This window comes from Chlorocebus sabaeus, chromosome 18 (assembly GCF_047675955.1).
Source record: "Chlorocebus sabaeus isolate Y175 chromosome 18, mChlSab1.0.hap1, whole genome shotgun sequence".
Taxonomy (NCBI): Eukaryota; Metazoa; Chordata; class Mammalia; order Primates; family Cercopithecidae; genus Chlorocebus; species Chlorocebus sabaeus.
Window position 1 is genome coordinate 6,144,374 of NC_132921.1, and position 21,947 is coordinate 6,166,320.

The 21,947-nt window shown below is 43.3% G+C and overlaps 1 protein-coding gene across 2 annotated transcripts in view; it reads left to right on the top strand.

Moving 5' to 3' along the window:
- The window catches only part of CYB5A (cytochrome b5 type A), a 37,711-nt gene extending 16,145 nt beyond the window's left edge, over nt 1-21,566 (top strand). Inside the window, exons 2-6 of one of the 2 annotated variants that reach the window (XR_012089282.1) lie at nt 11,652-11,780; nt 14,206-14,235; nt 18,288-18,311; nt 19,371-19,405; nt 21,197-21,292. Coding sequence is in view for 1 of the 2 variants with exons in the window: in XM_037988008.2 (XP_037843936.1) it covers nt 11,652-11,780; nt 14,206-14,235; nt 19,371-19,405; nt 21,197-21,278 (276 nt within the window). In the remaining variant the exon portion in view is untranslated. Of the gene's footprint in view, nt 1-11,651; nt 11,781-14,205; nt 14,236-18,287; nt 18,312-19,370; nt 19,406-21,196 lie in introns of both variants that reach the window. The other variant, XM_037988008.2, reaches the window with a different exon arrangement.
- Nucleotides 21,567-21,947: the final 381 nt, after the last annotated feature.

The window sequence follows — 21,947 nt, forward strand, 5'->3', positions numbered from 1 at the left end:
GTCCTGGGGACAGCCTCATCCTGGTGCTCGGAGGCGGTATCTTCACTCCAGGCAGCAGGATGAAGGAAGACAGGGCACAGGGGATCCACCACTCCAGCGGGAAGATTTCTGGAAGGTTCTTCCATTCCATGAGCCAGAGTTTAACCACATGAGATATGTGGCTGCAAGGAGGCTGGGAAGTATTTCTATCATCTTTCTTTATTGGCCATTCCCAGCTCAGAGTTTTCAGTATTAGGGAGGAAAGGAGAAGCAGACATTGGAGCAATGAACAATTCCGCCCCCCTCCCCCTCACCTGATTTGTTCAACTAAGGGCAGCTCCTGTGCTGCGTAGGTGTTGACGCTCTCTTTGAGAAGTTCCAGAGGTGCTGGATTTAGCTGCAGAAATTCACCACCGTAGGTTTTTGAGGAGGGTACAAGTAATGGTGAAAACAATATTTGAGGTTGAGATCCCAGCAGCAATATCGCAAGGGACAAAAGTGGGATAAGGACTGGACTGAGGAAGAGCGGCTGGCAGCTGCAGCCGGAGGCCCTCCCTAGTTTCCCTTATCTGCTGTCAAGTGAGCCAGACTGTTAACCTTTGACTTGGAGATTTTATAACTTGTTTCTCCAAGGCCACTAAAATGTAGCAATTTTAGGAGTTAAGGGCAACATTAAACAAAAGTATTATTCTGTATCAAGCTTAAGACAATCTCGTTTGACCTAGTTACTTGAGGAATATAGCTGGCCAAGATAATTCCAAAAATATAGTTTATACCGTTTTTACTTTCCGGGTAGACTAAGGAACTATAAAATGGCCCTAGAAACAACAGGAATGAAGAAGAGGCCTGGTAATCGTTTTCACCCAGTGACCAGTTTCTGAATAAGTAACAGTTATAGACTGCACATTCAAACCTAGAGTGACTGATTTTACCCACAGCATTTTCTTTCTCCTTAAGGTTATTGCATTCACACTAAGAATTTATTATTTATTGAAATCATCTGTATCAAGTCACATCAAATTTATTTTATCTTGCCAGTTTTTATAGATCCACTTTTAGTGTACACTCTTAAGTAGAAAATATAATTTTCTTGCAGTTTTAAAAATCCTTTATACTGTGGAATCTCTAATAAGACATTTATTTAGCATTTCTCTTTGGACTCATTCTAAAAAGAAGTGGAAACATCACTCGTGTATATTTTCTCATTCTTGGCCTCTTAACATACGAAGTTATCTCAAGAGTATGTCTTTATTGATTGTACTTACTTTACAGCTGACTTGTGACATATTTGCACTATTGTGCTATTATAAATAACCTTCTGCTATTTTACTGTGATACTCATGTTTTCTTGTATGGGAAATTGGACTCCTTATTTTCATTTGGAAGCAGCCATGTGTGCACTCTCTCACTGTTACTTATTACTGAAGTACAGACCATTTGAGAACTGGAGAATGGTGTGCAAATGAGGAAGGCCTTCTAGGGACTGACTGTGCCATGTGAACAGTCCTGGGTGTGCCATCAATGGGGCCTGCCAATATTGCCCGGAAGGTTTGGGTCAGCTTCTTTTTTGTGTGACCTTGGTGGAAACCACTGAGCAACATGGCATTAAGCAGGCCACGTGTCTTCCCAGCGAGGTTCTTACAACGTAGGTATGAAGGAAGGAAGCCCTTTGATCCCTGGGGGAACTGTGAGTGTAGAGCTGGTCCTGATAGCCTTGGCATCTTTCCTGCAGGAAGAATCCCAGGAGCAGATGAATCCCACCTGCATTGAGCATCTTTCAGTTTAGAGCAAATCCTTACTGCTTAGAGTATATTTAGAAAGAGGCGGGGCAAGGGCCATGGCTAGGCCCGCTTCGTAGCTGATGAGCTGTATGTTGCCCAGCAGCCTTAAGTGTGTTGCTTTTGCACAGCAGGTCACTCAGCAGTGTTTCTCTGAAAATACTGGCTTGGTGCTATTAATGAAGGATGAAATGAAAAGCTTGTTTCTGTGTGTTAGCATTGTCCAAAGGACTGTAAATAGTGCTTAATTCATTATGGATATTTGGTGCCCAGTGAAGAATAATTAAAGTTTGTAAAAACAGTATTTTCTTCCTTTTTAAACTCTTTTATTTCTTAGGAAACCAAGGCTGTACCTCTTAGATCCTTGAATAGCACAGAGGTGCAGGAAGTGCTGTTCGTTGGGATGATGGTGTTGGGCAGAGGGGTGACCTTACCCTCCAGTCGGTCACTCAGCACACAAGAGCTTCTTCCCTTGACTGTCCTCATAGCTGAGATGACCTAGTCTTTCCTTGAAGTTATTGATACCATTCAGCTAGCTCTTCATTTTCTGCCATATTTGCATTCCTTTCATTTTTGTGCATACGTATTTGGTGGACCCTTGACCTTGATAAATCCTCAGCTTTACAAGTACAATTACAACTGTGTTTCTCACATTACGTGAAGTATAACTGAAAAGGTTAAGACACCAGATTTTTAGTGATTGTAAAAACAAGGACTAAAGCCGTAAAACTCTTTTTTTTGTTTTTTTGGTTTTTTTTGATTTTGTTTTTGAGATGGAGTCTCGCTTTTGTCGCTCAGGCTAGAGTGCAGTGGCATGATCTCAGCTCACTGCAACCTCTGCTTCCTGGGTTCAAGCAATTCTCTTGCCTCAGCCTCCCAAGTAGCTGAGATTACAAGCACCCACCACTTCACCTGTCTAATGTTTTTGTATTTTTAGTAGAGACAGGGTTTCACCATGTTGGCCAGGCTGGTCTTGAACTCCTGACCTCAGGTGATCCACCCACCTCAGCCTCCCAAAGTACTGGGATTACAGGCATGAGGCACTGTGCCTGGCCACCATAAAACTCTTAATTTATATTAAATTAATGTAAATAAAAGAAACGCTGCTGTGCAAGCCTTCTTTGCCTTGTCATTATCCAGACAGGAACTTCTTCACTTCACCTCTTATTAGAAATACCAAAATTGTTAGAAATAGATCATTGGTATTGCAAGGAAATGTCAGCATGGAGACAAAAGATCTCTCAGCAAAGCAGTCTTTACTTTCTGCAGAAAGGGTGCTCAATGGCAGATGGAACAATGGCGAGAGCACACCTGGACAAAGGAAAAGCAGACATATTTATCCCTTACACATTTGGTTCGTCCTTACTGCTATGTCCTGCATCCATTGGCTGGAGCAGGACCTCACACTCTTAAACTGATACCCAGTTTGCTAATAGCCTAAAACTTTCCTAAATAGGTAAGTGCAAAGAAGAACAAAGAAGTTGCTTAGGAAAGATTTAAGGAAGCAATAACAATTCCAAATGAGAAAGGGGCATAGGCTGTGAGCTGGAATGTGTCTGTGAGCATGTCCAACAATTACATAGGATAGGGCTTAACAAAGAGTTGTTAGCACAAAGCAAGGAGGCTTGAAGAAAGTTAGTCTTTAAAAGAATCTATTATTTCTAACACTTAGGATTTATTCTTTAACAAGAAGGGGAGATTTGAAGAGGAAACTTTTTACTTTCTGTAACTCTTTATGCCTTAGGGTTGGCAAGATGGTGAAACAGGTCCGGCTTGATCCTGAAACCTGCCACAGAGTCATAGGAGACTCATTTGGTCCTTGGCCATCTTCAGCTTTTATATTGGCCTCTCCTTGCATGAGTCAGTTGATAGCAGCGTATTTTGCCAGAGTAGTTCGGTTTGTGGCAAACTCTTGTTCTAGAGATAGTTTGCACACAAGGTAACTACAGTTAATGTATTGTGTAGTTGAAGATTGCTGGGAAAATCTTAAGTGATCTCACCACACACGCGCGCGCGCACACACACACACACACGGTAAGTACATGAGGTGGTGGATATGGTGATTAGCTTGATTGAATCATTTCACAATGTATATGTGTATCAAAGCCTTACACTGTATACCTTACATATATACAACTTTAATTTTTATTTCTTAAATATACCTTGATAAATCTGGGGAACATTTTTAAAAATTAAAAAAGAAGGTGAGAATCATCAAACTGCACTGTGGGATGAGGGCTGGAGAGTCAGAGAGGTACCCGTGGTAGCTATGGGGCTCGTTCATTCCTACCTTCAGGGAAAGTCACCCAAATCCACACTTCAGTGATATTTCAGCTACTGCGAGTTTAGGACCCATTGGGTCATCTGTAGACAGTCGGAACTATGAGGCTGTCTCAGGGAAGGCCAGAAGTCTCTTCTGTGCTATTTGTTTATCCCCAGGTGAACTGCGTGCTTCTTCAAGCTTGGATCACGTTGATGTTTCATATACTTTTTTCTGTCCCACACAATGCCTTGCACATAGTAGACAGTAAAATGTTTTGATGAACTGAATCAGACAGCAGTTAAGTATGAAATCATATGATTTGAATGGGAAGAACTGTTAGAGCTCAGGAAAAGTAGAGTGCTATGAAAGGAGGAGTTGGAATGAGAGGGAAAGTTCCCATCAGCCACTGAACTGGTTATATGTAATAATTACAAAACCAGTGTGTAAGAATGATCCGTGCTTATCTCATTTATTTATCCAATGAATACTTATGGGTATTGAACTAAGAGTTAGAGAAACAGTGATGAACAAGACAGATCCATGAATCTTAGAAACAAATTGATATGAAATGTCGCTGTCACTAGGTATGCTCTAGGGAGGAGCTCTGGGACCTCCCTCATACCAAACCCCAAGGGTGCTCAAGTTCCTGATCTAGAATGATGTAGTATTTGCATATAACCTATAGGCATCCTCCTGAATATTTTTAATCTAGGTTACTTATAATACCTAATGTAATGGAAATGTTAGCTAAACAGTTATTAGACTGTATGGTTTAGAAAGCATTGACAAGAAAAGAAGCCTGTTCATGTTCAGTACAGAAGCAGTTTTTTTTCCTGGATATTTTCCATCCATGGTTGGTTGAATCTACGGGTAAGGAACCCGTGGATATGAAGGCTGACAGTAATTGTAGGTAGTGACAAATACTGAGAGGGAAATACAGCAGTAAAGGATAAAGGCAATAGTGTGGGGACACAGGCAGGCTACGTTAATTAATTATTTAACTTAGTGAATGATGGGGTCTTGCTCTGTTGCCTAGGCTGGGGTGCAATGATGCAGTCATAGCTCACTGCGACGTTGAACTTCTTGCCTCAAGCAGTCCTCCCACATTGGTCTCCCAAAGTGTTGGGATTACCAGCGTGAGCCACCGCACCCAGGCAGGCTGCTTTAGATGGGGAAATCAGGGGAGGGCTCTGAGGTGTTGACATTTGAGCAGAGCATAAGTGAGGTGATGGATGAAATCTTGTAAAGGTCTGGGAGACCAGCATCCCAAGCAGAAGGCAGATGTTGGGTTCTGAGATGGGGACCGAGTGTGGCCAGCTGGAGGGCCTGCCAGAGGCTGTGTGGCCTTGTAGGACATGGCAAATACTGGATGTTTGTTAACAGCAGTGGGAACCTGTTACCATTAGAATATCACTGAAGGCATCTGTTTCATCTCTGAAACTCCCCTACTTTACCTTCTATCTCTGCACCACCATTACTGCCACCCCTCTAGACTACGGCAGCATGATCCTTTCCCAAGGTACCATAATCAGCTTCTAAGTCTTCATGGCATGGCAGTCTCAGGGGAACTGATGCTAGGGAGGATGGGAGACCAGCTCGGTGACAATTGCTGTTGTTCTGGGTGGTGGCAGGGGAAGTGGTGAGAGGTGGTTAGATTCTCAGTCTGTTTGGAAGATTGCCAGCTGGATTGGCTGATGGAGTAGATGAAGAAAGAAAGAGGAATAAAGCTTGACTCCTAGGCTTTTGGCTGCAGCATCCGGGTGTGTGGTGGCAGCATTTCCTGTGAATGAAAGACTGGAAGGAGTGTGTTTGGGGGGAGAAAGTGAGACATGCCGCTTGGTCCTGTTATGCTGGGGTGCGCGTTAGCTGTGGAGTGGAAGTGCTGAGTAGCTTCTGCGCGTGGGTGGGACCTGGGGCTCTTCCACTGCTTTCCTTGGCTGACAGATGATACTCTAAGTGGGGAGACTTGATAAGATCATCAGGACAGCACACGCAGATGGAGGAGGGATGAGGGCCAGGGACTGAGCCCAGGGTGTTCCTGTGTTTAGACACGTAGACATCAGGAGACTGTGGTGGCCGAGAAGGTTGGAAGAACACAAGCAGAGCCTGTTTCCCTGGAAGGCAAATAAAGAAGGCAACTCAAGGACAAGAGAACCGCTGTGCAGAATTCTGCTGCGAACGTTTATATGTGAGCTGTCTAAAGCCATGGAGCAACAGGAGCTGGGAGCCGACATTGCTGCTTACAATGCAGGGGTGTGCTGTGTCTTCCTGAGAGTCCTTTAGTATTGCATTGGGTAGGGGTGTGGCAGTTAATGTCTTCTGAGTTTAGACTGTGTCGACCTTCAATCTTTTAAAGCATATTTCCTGTTTATTTTCCCATAGCTAACCTTTAAATTATAGATGCAAAAAGCAAAAGCCATTTCCAGTTACTGGTATTCCCTGGGTTGTATCTGGGGATACTCATATGCCGTCAAGAACAAGGTATATTTGGGTAACTTACAAAGTGGAGATTTCACAAAAGCATGTGGGAGACATTCGGAGCCAGAAGATATGTGGGCGTGATGAGTGAGTTCCAGTAACCGGTTTCGCCCTAAACGTGGTCTCTCTCCCTGACACCTGTTCTCAGCGTTTGGCCCCATCTTCCATTCAGTTGTGCAAGCCAAACATTGGCTCCAGTGGCGTCATCCTTACTGTCCTGAAGCCCTCTCATCCACTCTGCCTCACACTGTGCACACCCTGGCACCTGCAACTGCCCCCCCCCCCCCCCGGAATGGCCGCAGAGAACAGCCTTCTCTCACCCTCTCTTGCCCTTTTGTCTGCTGTTCACTCTGAAGCCTGGGTTGTATTTTAAGATTAAATCTGATTGCGTTACCTCCTCAACTTAGATCCTTACCATGGCATCTCATTGCTCACAGGACAAAGATCAGAATCCTTTGAGAGGCCCAAAAGCAGCACACAGCCTGGCCCTTTCTCCTACCCTGGGACCCTGCAAGTCCTTCCCTTCCAGACCCTGAACTCGCCGTTCCCCGCCCCTGCAACACCTTCCCTGGACACCCCTTGGCCCTTGTCGACTGCTGCTCCCACCTTGCGGTGCAGCTCAGCAGGGCTAGTCCTGACCCCTTTGTGTGGGTGACATTCCTCTGTCATATTCTTCATGGCACTAAACTCGTTCATCTCAGGACGTTTCCTCTCACTTGCAGTGGCATCGTGGTAGTTACTCCTGTAGTTACTTCTGTTTCATCCCTCCGGCTGTGAACTCCCTGAGGCGGGAGCCATTGCTATCTTGGCTCCAACTGTGGCTGCCACATGGAGACCTTCACGCGTGTTTGTCGGGTGAATTAACTCAAGTGCATAATAACAAAAACAAATGGAACAAAAACAAGTGGAAACAGCTTTGCATCTCCATGCCCATCGCCACCTCTGGGTCCTCCTCACTGTCCCGCGACATCCTCTCCCCGGGTCCTGCAGCTGGTCGCTTCCCATGCATGGTCGCATGAGTAGAGGCTTAGCAAGGAGTGCGTTATGGAGGACAGATTTCTGCTACCCACTTCACCGAAGTGGAAGCACAGCTTCCATTAGGCTCAGGTTCTTTGGGAGAATTTCACCTCTTTTGTTACCTCTAATGTTACCTATGTGTAACCACACATTTTGGTCTTCTTCTTAAATCTTTTAGATAATCATCAGATAATTTTACTTACCTGTTATTCTACCACTTTCTACCTTGCCTTTTCTTCAGGCCACCTCCAAGGGCTATAACCCGCCTAAAGGTTAGGACATATACCGCTGCCACACATTGATCTCTGGGCACAGCCAAGATGGCAAAACCACCAGCATTCCCAATTTCTCTTTGTCTCTTCAGATTGCTGACAGACAAAGAAGAGCATTTTCTTTAGTCTCCAAATGTGTGGCTCACACCTGTAATCCCAACACTTTGTGAGGCTGAGGCAGGTGGATCACCTGAGGTCAGGAGTTCAAGACCAGCCTGACCAATGTGGTGAAATCCCGTCTCTACTAAAAATACAAAAATTAGCCGGGCGTGGTGGTGGGCGCCTGTAGTCCCAGCTACTCCAGAGACTGAGACAGAAGAATCGCTTGAACCTGGGAGGCGGAGGTTGCAGTGAGCTGAAATCGCGCCACTGCACTCCAGCCTGGGTGACAGAGCGAGACTCCGTCTCAAAAAAAAAAAAAAAAAAAAGATCAGAATTCTGTATCTAAAAGCTTGTCTAAGTCTGCGATTCTTTACTAATGGCCAAGTCCATGCTTTTAACCTCACTTGAAGTCATCCCTTGAACATCGGCTGTCCCTGGCAAACAATGATTGACTCTGGGAGATTTGTCTCCACTGACGTATCCTTAACAGGAATCAAAAGTTACGCAGCTCCTGGGTTAAGCAGTCCCCATGCGAGTAACGGCAGTCTGTGAGTTTACATAGTTGTGGGTGCTGGCTGAGTCGTTTTGTATCTCACCATGTGGCTTCTCTCTACTCAGTAGGTGAGTGGAAGTGCCCAACCTTAGGCAGACTTTTCCGGAATTAACAAAACCGTGTTTTTATTGCTGCAGCCTGGGAGAGGAATCCAGAAGCTTGAGGTTGGCTTGAGGTAGCCATTCTGTTGTCTGCACGTCTGGCGTGTATTCCCATGCCTGTTTAAGGTGGACTTTTAATCATCTAAAGGGCCCCAGTAGAAGACATTTTAATAAATTGGGGGAATGCCTATACAATGTGACAGCACGTAGCCATGTCAAGGTCCCATTGAGGAAGAATACTGAGTGACTGACATGGTTTGCACATGTTGCCTCCAAACCTCTGTTGAAATGTGGCCTCCAGGATTGGAGGTGGCCGAGCAGGAATGTTTGGGTCATGAGGACAGATCCCTTATGAATGGCTTTGTGCCGTCCTCGCAGTAGTGAGTGACTTCTCACTTTGTTAGTTCAGGCAGAGTTGGTTGTTTGAAAGAGCCTGGGACCACCTCCTCTCTCGCCATGAGGTGCGTGAGCTCCCCCGTGCCTTCCACCGTGCATAAAAGCTTCCCCAGGCCTCACCAGAGGCTGAGCAGATGACGGTGCCATGCTCATACAGGCTGCAGAACTGAGGGCCAAAGTAACCTCTTTTTTCTTTGTAAATGATCCAGTCTCAGGTATTTCTTTGTAAATGATCCAGTCTCAGGTACTATGTTAGTACAAAACAGACTAACGTAGTGACACTGCAAAGTGTTTAATAAAAATGCTGGGTAATAGTTATTGAGCATAAATGATGTGCCAGATACATACATTAATACATTTCATCCTCAAAAACTATATACGGATTTTCCCAAGTTCACAGAGTGAGTGGTAACCAGGAGGCACCCCTGCCTCTGTATCATGTATTACCTCCTTTTTATTTTCTAAAACAATGCACGGGATAATGATCACAGTTTCTATCAAACATTATATACACATACGTGTGAGTGTATGTCCAGCTCTCTGGAGGCAAGATGATAGGTGATTTTAATGTTTTTCTTTGTACTTCCCAATTTTTCTGCAGCATAGATGGATAAGTGTTATAAAAAGAAAAAAGAGTGGCTTTCCTTAGTACTAGGTATGTTTAGACAAAGTAGGAAGAGAAACAGTTTCAAAACAGAACAATGATCCACCTTCCTACAATGTTATGTGCCCTGATGTCTTCATTACTGGGAGAAATTAAGGACTGACCACAGTCAACTCTGCAAGGGAGACTGGTTTTTGTCCAGTTGTTGGACACTTGCAGGTGACTTGCCCAAGGTCAGGATGAATCTAAGATAACATTCAGTTATCTTAAAGAAGGTTTTTCTTAGGCCGGGCGCGGTGGCTCAAGCCTGTAATCCCAGCACTTTGGGAGGCCGAGACGGGCGGATCACGAGGTCAGGAGATCGAGACCATCCTGGCTAACACGGTGAAACCCCGTCTCTACTAAAAATACAAAAAACTAGCCGGGCGAGGCGGCGGGCGCCTGTAGTCCCAGCTACTCGGGAGGCTGAGACAGGAGAATGGCGGGAACCCGGGAGGCGGAGCTTGCAGTGAGCTGAGATCCGGCCACTGCACTCCAGCCTGGGCGGCAGACCGAGACTCCGTCTCAAAAAAAAAAAAAAAAAAAAAAAAGAAGGTTTTTCTTTTTCTTTCTACAAAAGTACATATTTAGGATGCCTTGCCCAAGCTCCACTTCCTTTTTTATTACTCTGAGAGCTGCTTCCCTTGCCCGAGAATCTTTAGACCTCCTTACCTCTGTCCTGTGACTAAGCCCCACTTGTCAATCATCTTGGAGAAAAAATTTCCCTCCCTGCATCATGACCATCTTGGTTCACTAATTAAAGCAGCCAAAAGCACTAAAACTCCTTTATTCCACAAGACGCTCTTCCCACCTCTCCCCAGTGCGGAGTCGAGCCCCTGCCTCCGTGCCTCCATTGTGTCCTGTCAGCACTGTGACCTGGTGGCAGCGTCTTCAGCAAGTTACTTGTTTTTTTTTTTTTTTTTTCTTTTTTCCTACCAGAAAGTGAGTTCTGCAAAGGCAGGGACTTATCTGTCTGACAGGCTGTGCTGTCTGTGCATTGCCGGCACGGGCACGCAGGGTGCTTTCCAGAGGGAAGTGACACACACGTGCCTCTTGTGAATCGCCATCTCAGGAGGCATGCCAGCTCTTGAGGCCACACTTAGACTAAGAAGCCTGAGTAGTCAGTCTCAGGTGCAGGAGTCAAGAAAAAATAGATTGGGTAGAGAATAAGAGCAATTTTGAGAGCTTTATGGAAAAACAAAACAGACGTTACCAAAGGGTGAAGGACACGAGCCTCATGCTTTTTCTAAGCTGTATGAATGACATGGGGAAGCAACATATGGTATTAGTGAAAGGTTCTTTCTTTCCTTCTTTCTCTCTCTTTTTTTTTTTTTTTGAGACAGTCTCGCTTTGTCGCCTAGGCTGGAATGCAGTGGCACAATCTCGGCTCACTGCAACCTCCGCCTCCAGGATTCAAGCGATTCTCAAGACTCAGCCTCCTGAATAGCTGGGACTACAGGTGCCCGCCACCACGGCTGGCTAATTTTTGTATTTTTTGGTAGACAGGGTTTCGCCACGTTGGCCAGGTTGGTCTCAAACTCCTGAACTCAAGTGATCTGCCTGGGATTATAGGCGTGAGCTACTGTGCCCAGCCAGAAAAGGTTGTTTTTAAAATTTTTTTTTTACTGCTATCTTTTTGAGGGTCTCCCTCTATTACCCAGGCTGGAGTACAGAGGTGCAGTCACTGTTCACTGAAGCCTCAGCCCCTTGAGCTTATGCCATCTTCCCACCTCGGCCTCTCATGTAGCTGGGACTGCAGGGGTGTGCCACCATGCCTGGCTAATTATTTTAAATTGTATTTTATAGTTATAGGGTTTCACAGTGTTGCCCAGGTTGGCCTTGAACTTGGGCCCAAGCAATTCTGCTGCCTAGGCCTATTGTACTTGCATGATAGAAATGGAATATAAAGGCCTGTGTTGTTTTAATCCATGTTTATGTATAAGTTACAGTCTCCTGTTGTCATCTGTGTCTTCTGAAGGAGTCACCTGTTTGGTTAAATAAATTCTGGCCATTTTCTCTTAATTCATTTACCTGAAAAAAAAAATGTGTTCTCCCTCTCCTTTGAACAGCATCCTGGTGGGGAAGAAGTCTTAAGGGAACAAGCTGGAGGTGACGCTACTGAGAACTTTGAGGATGTCGGGCACTCTACAGATGCCAGGGAAATGTCCAAGACATACATCATTGGGGAGCTCCATCCAGTAAGTACATTTTGGGGGCCTTTTCTTATTTATATTTAAGGCTATCAGATGACCTTCCCCAAGACTGTAAGCTTGCATGGATACACCTTTAAAAAGGAGCAAAGCAAAAACAACTCCTGATTTTAGGACACCATTTTTGTCACAAATAAATTGACCAGAAATGTCTTTGCATTTCACTGTTGTTGTTTTTTTTTTTTTTTGAGACAGGTCTTACTCTGTCACCCAGGCTGGAGTGCAGTGGCACGATCATGGCTCACTGCAGCCTCAACCTCCTGGGCTCAAGCCGTCCTCCTGCCTCAGCCTCTTGGTAGCTGGGACTCCAGGCGCACGCCACCACACCTGATAAATTTCATATTTTTTGTAGAGATGAGGTTTCACCATGTTGCCCAGGCTGGTCTCAAACTCCTGGGCTCAAGCCGTCTACCCACCTCAGCCTCTCAAAGTGCTGGGATTACAGGCGTGAGCCCCTGTGCCCAGCCTGGTTGCATTTTTTACTGGCACTTCGCTTTAATCAGCATGCCCCACCCCACAGCCACGCATGGCGGGTGGAGTGCTGCTCAGTCCTAGAAGTTCCGTGGGGCAGCACCTTTTACAGGGTGGGACAATCAACCCAGCATTGCTTTCTTTCCTTTTCCAACCGAAATATTTTTATTAAGAATCCCACTTCTACTTTCATCAGACCAAGGATATTTTAGTTCTAAAAAATGATTAAAAATATAAAAACGGAGCTATGTGAAATGAATAAGCTCTGCCTTCTGTAGAACTAGCGCATTGTCCGTATTCCGCTCACCGCACCCCAGACCTTCGAGGATGTCAGCTCTGGACCAGTCTGTTGACCAACTTTTGGAAAACACTGGCCTAATTTGGCTTTTCTTTTCTTTCTTTTTTTTTTTTTTGAGATAGAGTCTCGCTCTGTTGCCCAGGCTGGAGTGCAATGGTGCAATCTCAGCTCACTGCAACCTCCACCTCCCGGGTTCAAGCAATTCTCCTGCCTCAGCCTCCCAAGTAGCTGGGATTACAGGCTCCCACCACTGCGCCTGGCCAATTTTTTTTGTATTTTTAGTAGAGATGGGGTTTCGCCGTATTGGCCAAGTTGGTCTCGAACTCCTGACCTCAGGTAATCCACCCACCTCGGCCTCCTAAAGTGCTGGGATTACAGGTGTGAGTCACCGCGCCTGGTCCTAATTTGGCTTTTCTATGAACAAGGATGGGATCAGGCATGTTGGGCTGTGTTATGATTTTAGACCCTTCTGTGGCAGTTGTAAATGACCATGTTAAAATGTCACTAGTCTATCAACCTAAGTTATCAGGAAAATCGCTGAAAACTTGGAAAGAAGTCTCGAGCGCTCTGAGCATCTGGAGTGGATCCCAGGGCCACACACGCAGCTGCCCTGTCCACCTCTGGGAGTGCCTGGCTCCGTCCTGCCTTCCCACTTGTGCATAGTGAGCAGCCCACCGGAAGGGGACGGAGGCCTGCTAGGAACCAGCTCTGCTCCCTTAAGAAAAAAATGGAGAGGCAAATAGCTTCATTCGAAGTGAGCGAACTGAGAAACTCTTAAAAATATAGGAAAAGCCTTATCATATACCACTGATGCTTCCTGTAATGACTGTGAATGAAGGAAAAGTTACATTAGGTTCTTTGTAGAAGGCTCGAAAGTAGGAAATCCATTTGAGAACAGCTTCATTGAGTGGGGAGGTTCGTTTGATTTTGTTTTTGGTGGTAGGAGATACGTACTTTGAGGGAGGAAGCGTCATTTATCTGACAAGTGTATTTGCCCCTATATTTTCATCCCATACTTCACCAAGGCTAAGTTGTTTTGGCGTCATCGGGGAGGCCTACCCTTACACATGCCTGATCCCAGCCTTGTTTCCAGCTGTGGGTTAGGTTTCAGGCTCTGACTGTGGCATTTCTGCTTCATCTGCCCCCTGGGCTTCCCCCTGGCCAGCCTTTAAACACACTGTCTTTTTGACAGTTTGAGCCTGAAGTTGAAATAGTTTATGACTCTAAACCTGGGAGATTGCAGGGCTTCACTGAAGAGGTCACACACGTAAGAGACACATGCACAATCTCAAATGGAATTTGAAGAGGACAGAAGGGAAGAATTAGTCTTCAGCTGCTCCCTGAATTCTGTATCACAATCTGAGTCTAATAAAGGTGTGTGCACATCAACATGTGCAGAGGACTGTCATGGGCGCCGTTCTAAACTTTGGAGCTCTAGATAGAAAATATCTCTTGGCACTTAATCTGCTACTGATTTTTGCTGTTAAATCAGATGGATCAAACTTTGCATTTAATAGCTAAATGTTGAAACTGAAATGGTAATTACTGAATTGTAATTAAAAAAAAATCTCAAAGTCAACATTTTGGAAGTGGTACTTTTGTAGATTTTTAAATTCCATAATATGCCTTATTTTTTCCTTGCAGGATGACAGACCAAAGTTAAGCAAGCCTCCGGTGAGTGCGACCATCTCAGATATCTCTGGATGTTTTCATTGTATTTAATACTTGTCAAACTGAAGGCAGAGATGTTTTATTTACTTGACTGAGGCCAGCACTGGTCTTTCTAGATAAATGAATATGTAACCTACTGGCTCAGCAAATATTTTTTATTTATGGAAAACAGTATGATTTGTTAGGATGGCTCGTGTGTAATTTTTTTAAGCCTGTCAATACTTAAACTACTTTTTTCATCATAATTCTCAATATATACCCTTTGAAGAGCTACATTTTGTAGTAGCACTGTGCTTGTGATCTGAAAGATTTGACACAAGCCTTATTTTCAGAGAACTTAAAATCTGAACGGACAGTGGTTTTATTAATTAAATCTTTAAGGGTACGTCTCATGTCTTCATCTTTAAGTCTCTTGGCCCTAGTAGGTGTTCATAAATATTTGTCAGGTGAATTTAATGAAATTAAATAATACCCTTTTGACTTCCTTTTCCTTGGGAAAGGAAAATAACTTTGGCAATACTAGTTTTATGTTATGATTCACTAGCCTTTCTCTCTGAACTGCCCATCTCACTGATATTTGAAGATAAATGTAGGGTGACAATGGAAGAGCACAGCCTAAGTTCCTGAAAAGTACAAGTAGGCAAAGTAGTTTCTAGTGTCTAATTAAAGGACTATGGGGGAAAGTTTTGCTTAAAACACACGACAAATAAGAAAGTATAATTTTTTGTTTTGATGTAAATTCCTGGTTTTAATAGAGTAAGTGCAACAAGACCCCACTGAGCTTGTGTTGAGAACTGGTGAGCTGATTTTTTGAGTTGTTGCTGCCAAGACATCGTCTTTAATCTACAAAAGGATCAAAGCAGTTAATCCAATAATATAAGCTTAAAGGCCACATTTACCTCAACATCTCTGATAGTACAAGTCTTGTGTAATACTGTTTAGTACAAAGCAATTTTATTTGTATATTCTCTCCTTATTCAAGAAAGACTTAAGTTCAATGTTAATGAGTACTTCCAGAAGATAAAAAATTGACTTCAGAATTTGAATGGCCTCTGTGACAATTGCTCAGAACCCTTGCTGTGAGTTCATTTAACGTTAGCACCTTTTTTGAGGCTACTTTTTGGACAGCTGAAATTCTGTGATGCATGAATTTTCCTTTTTCTCTGAAGTCTTTTAAGGGAAGAATGTATATTTATTTTTTTATCATGTGTTCAGCATGGTAATCATTTTGGTATAAGTTAGTTAGCTATAGCAAAACAAAGGTTGAAGATTCATTAGATGAACTTAGATGACCGCAGGGCCAGCCGTTTCCCTAACCATAAAGCTTACAAGCAGAAAACACTTGTAGGTCTAAGATTGTACCCTTGTCTCCTGCCACACTGCTTTCAGTTTGAAGGATAAAGCCTTTCCTTCTTTGTTTGCTTTTAGAACACATGCATTACAACCTATACTGTTGGATTAATTGCCCGTTACTATTTATTGTTCCTATTTGCTGTTTTAAAGTGGCAATTACTTTGATACTGAGAAGATTTTGGGAACAGAGCAAGTTTATGGGGTAAATTCCGGGACTTTAGCTTTTAGCATCAAAGGCGGCTCTCCTGACAACACTGAGTGACAGCCCTTTGTGTGTGAAGACGTGGTTTACTTCCTTCCAGCATTAGCAGCTGATATTTGATCAGCTTGTTAGGTGTGGAAGGTCTCGCTGAAGTTTGAGAATCGCACTAACTTTTTAAAGTAGATTTTTGTTTGTTTGCTTGCTTGTGTTTGAGATGGAGTTTTGCTCTTGTCACCCTGGCTGGAGTGCAATGGCCTGATCTCGGCTCACTGCAACCTCCACCTGCCGGGTTCAAGCGATTCTCCTGCCTCAGCCTCCCAAGTAGCTGGAATTACAGACGCCTGCCACCACGCCTAGCTAATTTTTTATATTTTTAGTAGGGATGGGGTTTCACCATGTTGGCCAGGCTGGTCTTGAACTCCTGACCTCAGGCATTCACCCGCTTCAGCCTCCCAAAGTGCTGGGATTACAGGCGTGAGCCATGACACCCAGCCTAAAGTAGATGTTTTAATCTCTTCAGAGATTTTTACGGATTAACTAACTTCTGAGTATTTTTTTTAAAAAAAAACTCTTCTTTATTGTGACTTTGCTTCAGTGAGAGCAGAACCGGAAGAATGTGGGACAAGAGCTTGCTGGCCTTTTTGAGAGGCCATAAGCAGATGAAATGAAAGGAAATACATGAGCACTTTTCTGGATTTATCTTTCTTGTGCTTTTGGTTTAGCAGAAGTAAAGAGTGTCCTTAGGTATTTCTTTTGTCATATGTCTGTATAACCCATCCACCTATCTCCGAGAGGTTGAAGAATGTACACTGTGGTCTGAATTTTTGAAATGTTATCTGCTTAAAATATCTAGTTGAATAGTGAAATAAAATGCAGTAAAGATTATTAGCTTGAACTTGCCCTAAGGAAAGCATCGTGTTGAGTTACCAAATTAAGATGTTTGTAGACTTAGAAATCATGCATTTTAATCGAACATAAATGTTTCTATCACATTTGCTTACATAGAGAATATTAGTCGTAGCAATACCCCTTCTTGGTTATAGTTTTTAAAGCATTCTTATAGAAATTATTTGGTCCTCGCAGTATGTCCATGTTAGACCTGCCAAGGGAGGTGAGTACATTGCTGCTGAGAAATGTTAAGCACCCGACTCACAGACATGCTCCAGAACCGTCCAGCAGCCATCTCAGGCTGGTCAGTTGCAGTCCCTTAAGCTTCTTCTCTAGGTTCTGGGCTTGCTGTGTTAGACATCACTCTGTCAGTATTTGAAGAGAGATAGGCTTCCAACTAAAGAATGGGTTATGTTAGATGAACTTATAAATGAGATGACTCTGATACACAAAAGCTTGTTGGGCTTTGTATGCTTTTCATAATTTATGGAACTTATAATTTACATGGATTCACATGACTTTCATAAGTCATTATGCATGACATACTTGTTTTATTTTTTTGAGACGGGATCTCACTCTGTTGCCCAGCCTGGAGTGCAGTGGCATGGATCTCGATTCACTGCAACATCCACCTCCCTGGGTCAAGCAATTCTCCCACCTCAGCCTCCCGAGTAGCTGGACCATAGACACACAGCACTGTGCCCAGCTAATTTTTGTATTTGGGTTTCGCCATGTTGCCCAGACTGGTGTTGAACTGCTGGACTCAAGCAACCCGCCAGTCTTGGCCTCCCAAAGTGCTGGGATTACAGGCATGAGCCACCATGCTCAGACTTTGACACACTGATTTGATTGTTAACCTCTTTTTACTGAAGTTGAACCCTCAAAGTCATGGAGTGAACAGGTGGCAGAGCCAATCATAAAAACCATCATCTTTCTCCTTGTTCATTGCTGACATACTTTGATAGTCACGTCCCTAAACCCAAGTGAGGCCCTCAGAACATTGACCACTCAAGACCAATTACTTTTTCATCAAAGTGCAAAGTGGTAATTCAAACTTCCTCTAACTGTCAAGCATCCTGGGCTACAGAGCCAAGAAGATAATCAACAATCAAAAGATGATAGGATTATTTCAGGTTTCCGTCTTTAGAATTCATGGCTGTTGCTGGTGTTGCTGGTGCGAGAGTAGTGTTTTAACCTTAGCGCTCACCCATGGTAACCACGAAGGCAGCAGGACGGCAGGTGGGAGGTTCCAGAGTTGTCAGCAGTTGGTGAAATGCCTGTGCTCATTTTAACGATGCCATGGATGTTTGTGTTTGCCTTCTGTTGGTTGTTTCAAGCTTAACTTTCTAGTTTGACAATCATATTTTACCTTCAGTGATTCTTTTGTTTCAGAACTGATTGTGTCCTCTAATAGCTAACTAATATTTTTGTATATTTTGATTATTTCTAGTAATCTTTGTTAATTTTATTCATATATACAAAATTTGGAAAATCCTCTTGCTGTAGTTATGAATACTTTTTATAGATGCTAAGATTTTAAAATTGCTAGAATAGATAATAAATTTGCAATTTTTTTTTAAATGACTTACCTTTTTTTCCCTTACTGTGTCAGGAACCTTAAAGGCAATGTTTCAAGGTTGGTGGGTCTCATAACTGCTTTGCTTGCTTTTCCCTGAAAGGTGTCTGTCTTTTCACGGGAGTTTCTCTAACGTGCTTTGCAGAGTGATGCTTTGCCTTACTGCAGGCCGCTGATTGTTTTGCTAATGCTTTTTTATCTGTGCTTCGGGAAACTGCAGATCTGAAGCTGTCTTATTTATGGCAACTTCTGTTTGAGGCACTAATGCTTTTATTGGTGTGGAACATCAAAAGAATGCTTCTTAACCCATTTTCAAGCCCCAAAAAGTTTATATTTCAGTAGACCTTAGCTTTTCAGCTGTTTGGAGAAGTATGCGTTTTTCCAGAATCATTGTCCATTCACTTTAGTGCTACTCAAAAGAGCTGCTCCCAGAAAGCCCTGGAGGATAAAAACAGGGCTTTCTTGTTTGGGGATTTGCTGTTAGGCTGACAGTGACCAGCTGGTGACAAGTGTGACGCCAGCAGAGCAGTCCCGTGAGGCTGGTCTGGTGTCTTGCTGGTACCGTCTGGTGAGAATTAAAGCAGCCCCTGGGAAAAGTTGGCCTAGAGTGTAGAATTTAAAATGGCCATTCTTTTTGGTTCACGTGTATTTAATGTAATATAGGTATACTTTTTTACATCTGTCAGATTTGAATAAAATAACTGATTTTTTTATTGAACATTGTGTTGTTCATGCTTTTGAAGAATGAAACTGCTTTTTCTAAAGGTGACATGGGATTATGTGTATGTGAACATGAATGTCTGTTTTCGGTTTCTGCATTAAAGTATTTAGATGCCTAGCGTGTGCAAGATATTTTATGTAGCATACTAATTTTGAATGTTTTTAAATTATTGAGGTTATATCCTTAAGTAAATATAGATGATGATTAAAATGTTTTATTCTGGAAAAAAACAAAGTTAGGCATTTTAGTGAAAAGAAGTTTATAATTTTCCTTTTTGACATCTTCTGAAGAATGCATTTCATAAAATATTGTGTTCTTATTTTCAGACAGGATTTGAGTCAATGGAATAAGTTCAGCATTCCCTTGAACTTACTTTACTTTTTCCTCTCGTGTTTCAGGAAACTCTTATCACTACTGTTGATTCTAGTTCCAGGTATGTGGGAGCTTTCTTTTAAAGCAGTGGTGGATGGGAAGGCTCATGGGTCCAGGTTGGACGAGGTGCGTCCCCCACCTGCTGGGTTCCTGGACCTGACACTGTGCTGTCTCAGCAACTTTCCACTGAAGGCCAGACTGTTCAGAGCGCTCAGCCCCAAGCTTTCAGGCAGGGTACAGTGAACACCGTCCACAGCCACGTGATCTCGCCACGTGATCTCACCGGCTGGCTGCATCCACCCCAAGGAACAAACAGAACAACTGCATTTCCTTTTCCCCCCAGGGCAGCATCTTAGGCGGCCAGTCCCACAGCGCCTCCCTGGCTCATCCAGGCAGACATTCCATTTGCTTCCTTTCAATCCATGTCTGTTTCTTAAACTCTAGTGATTACATTTCCCTAAGCACAGGTCAGTTTTCCTTTGTCATTTTTGTTAGCTTTAAAGTTGAAGCTGGTAATCTGCGTGTAGCATGACTCAATTGTTCTAGGCACCAGATTTGTTTATGATAGTCCAAGTGCACATTCACATCTTTGGCAGCTCTACCATATTGACTTCCATAATAGCCACTTTTTTGGACCCAAGCTTAAAACCACACATTTGTATTTCATCCTGTCAAATTTAACTGCCTCAGTCTGTTGGTGTTTCGGAATATTCCCTGCCCACAGGCAGTGTTTCACCCTACTCTTCATTAACAAGCCAGTTTCTTTCTAAAGTGAAGTTGAAAAACCCCACCAAACCCCACTAAGACAAAAGTTATGCTTGTAATTCTTATGAAAGTTACACTTGTAATCCTTATGAAACGATTGCACTTACAATCCCTATGAAACACGTATGTAGACCTAGTCTTTCTGAAGCCTACACATTAATTTCCATTTTCTAACAAATTAAGTCAAAGATCGAAATCTAAAGATTCTAAACTAATTTAAATATTCAAATAGAAATTATAGCTCATCCCTCCTTTGTCTCTGATTTGATTTGTAATCTGTAAAATTTACAGATCGAACTTCTATGCATCAGGACTGTAAATTAGGCATTTTTTTGGTGGGGGTGTGAATTTAGACCTGTGGACCACACACGAAGTAGTTTGGCCATTCTGTTTCTTAACCTTTTAAATCCACTTCAGCACAGGTTGTAAAGATTAGATTTTCCAAACCTAAGCTCAAGCTGTGGTGATCATGGCAGCCTTAATAATCACAGGGCCCATATTCTTCAACTTTAAAGCTGGTGGGGCATTCGTTTTTTGGTTTGTTTATTTTTGTTAGTTTGTTTTTGAGACAGAGTCTCGCTCTATAGCCCAGGCTGGAATGCAGTGGGGCCATCTCAGCTCACTGCAACCTCTGCCTCCCAGGTTCAAGCGATTCTCCTGCCCCAGCCTCCTCCCCAGTAGCTGAGATTACAATTAGCTACTGCCACCACGCCCAGCTAATTTTTGTATTTTTTGGTAGAGGGTTTTACCATGTTGGCCAGGCTGGTCTCGAACTCCTGACCTCAAGTGATCTGTCCTCCTTGGCCTCCCAAAGTGCTGGGATTACAGGCATGAGCCACCGCTCCCGGCCAAGTGGGGCATGAGTTTTCTCATAAAGCCAGTAGGGCAGAGTGATTCCTGCCCTACATATAGCAGGGCATGCATTACACTCATGTCACTTTTAGCAAATCCAGGTTGCCTTTTCAGCAAAATTGGTTACAGAGTTAAGAAAAACATGCCGTAGTAATTTTCTGTTAGAAAGGGCAAAGATTTTGAGTTCACCACAGTGCACATGATGCCAGCATGATTGCTTTTTGTGTCTTTCTAGTTGGTGGACCAACTGGGTGATCCCTGCCATCTCTGCAGTGGCCGTCGCCTTCATGTATCGCCTATACATGGCGGAAGACTGAATACCTCCTCAGAAGCCAGCACAGGAAAAGCCTGCTTTGGACACAGGAGAAAAGAAGCCATTGCTAACTACTTCAACTGACAGAAACCTTCCCTTGAAAACAATGATTTTAATATATCTCTTTCTCTTTCTTCTGACATTAGAAACAAAACAAAAAGAACCGTCCTTTCTGCGCTCACATTTTTTGAGTGTGCCTTTTTATTCATCTACTTTATTTTGATGTTTCCTTAATATGTAATTTACTTATTGTAAGCATGATCTTTTAAAAATATATCTGGCTTTTAAAGTATGCACCGTGTTTGCCTGTTTGGTGTATAATTGTCTTTAATGTTTAGAATCTGATTATTTAGAGGAATCCTTCAGTGTGTTACTCATTCAGATCCAGGGAGGCCATAGGACTGGAGGGGGGGAAATAGGTTTGAGCGTCTCCTTTCACATCGTCACATCTCATTGAGTAACCATGTATTGTATGCTTCCGATGTAGTTTCTGTTTTCAAGGAAATTAAGAAAGGCCAGCAATTATAGTTTAAGGATTTCTAATAATTGTTCTACTTGAAATAGATCTTAAAAAGAAAGTAGTGGCCGGGCATCGTGGCTCACACCTGTTATCCCAGCACTTTGGGAGGCCAAGATGGGTAGATCACTTGAGGTCAGGAGTTCAAGACCAGCC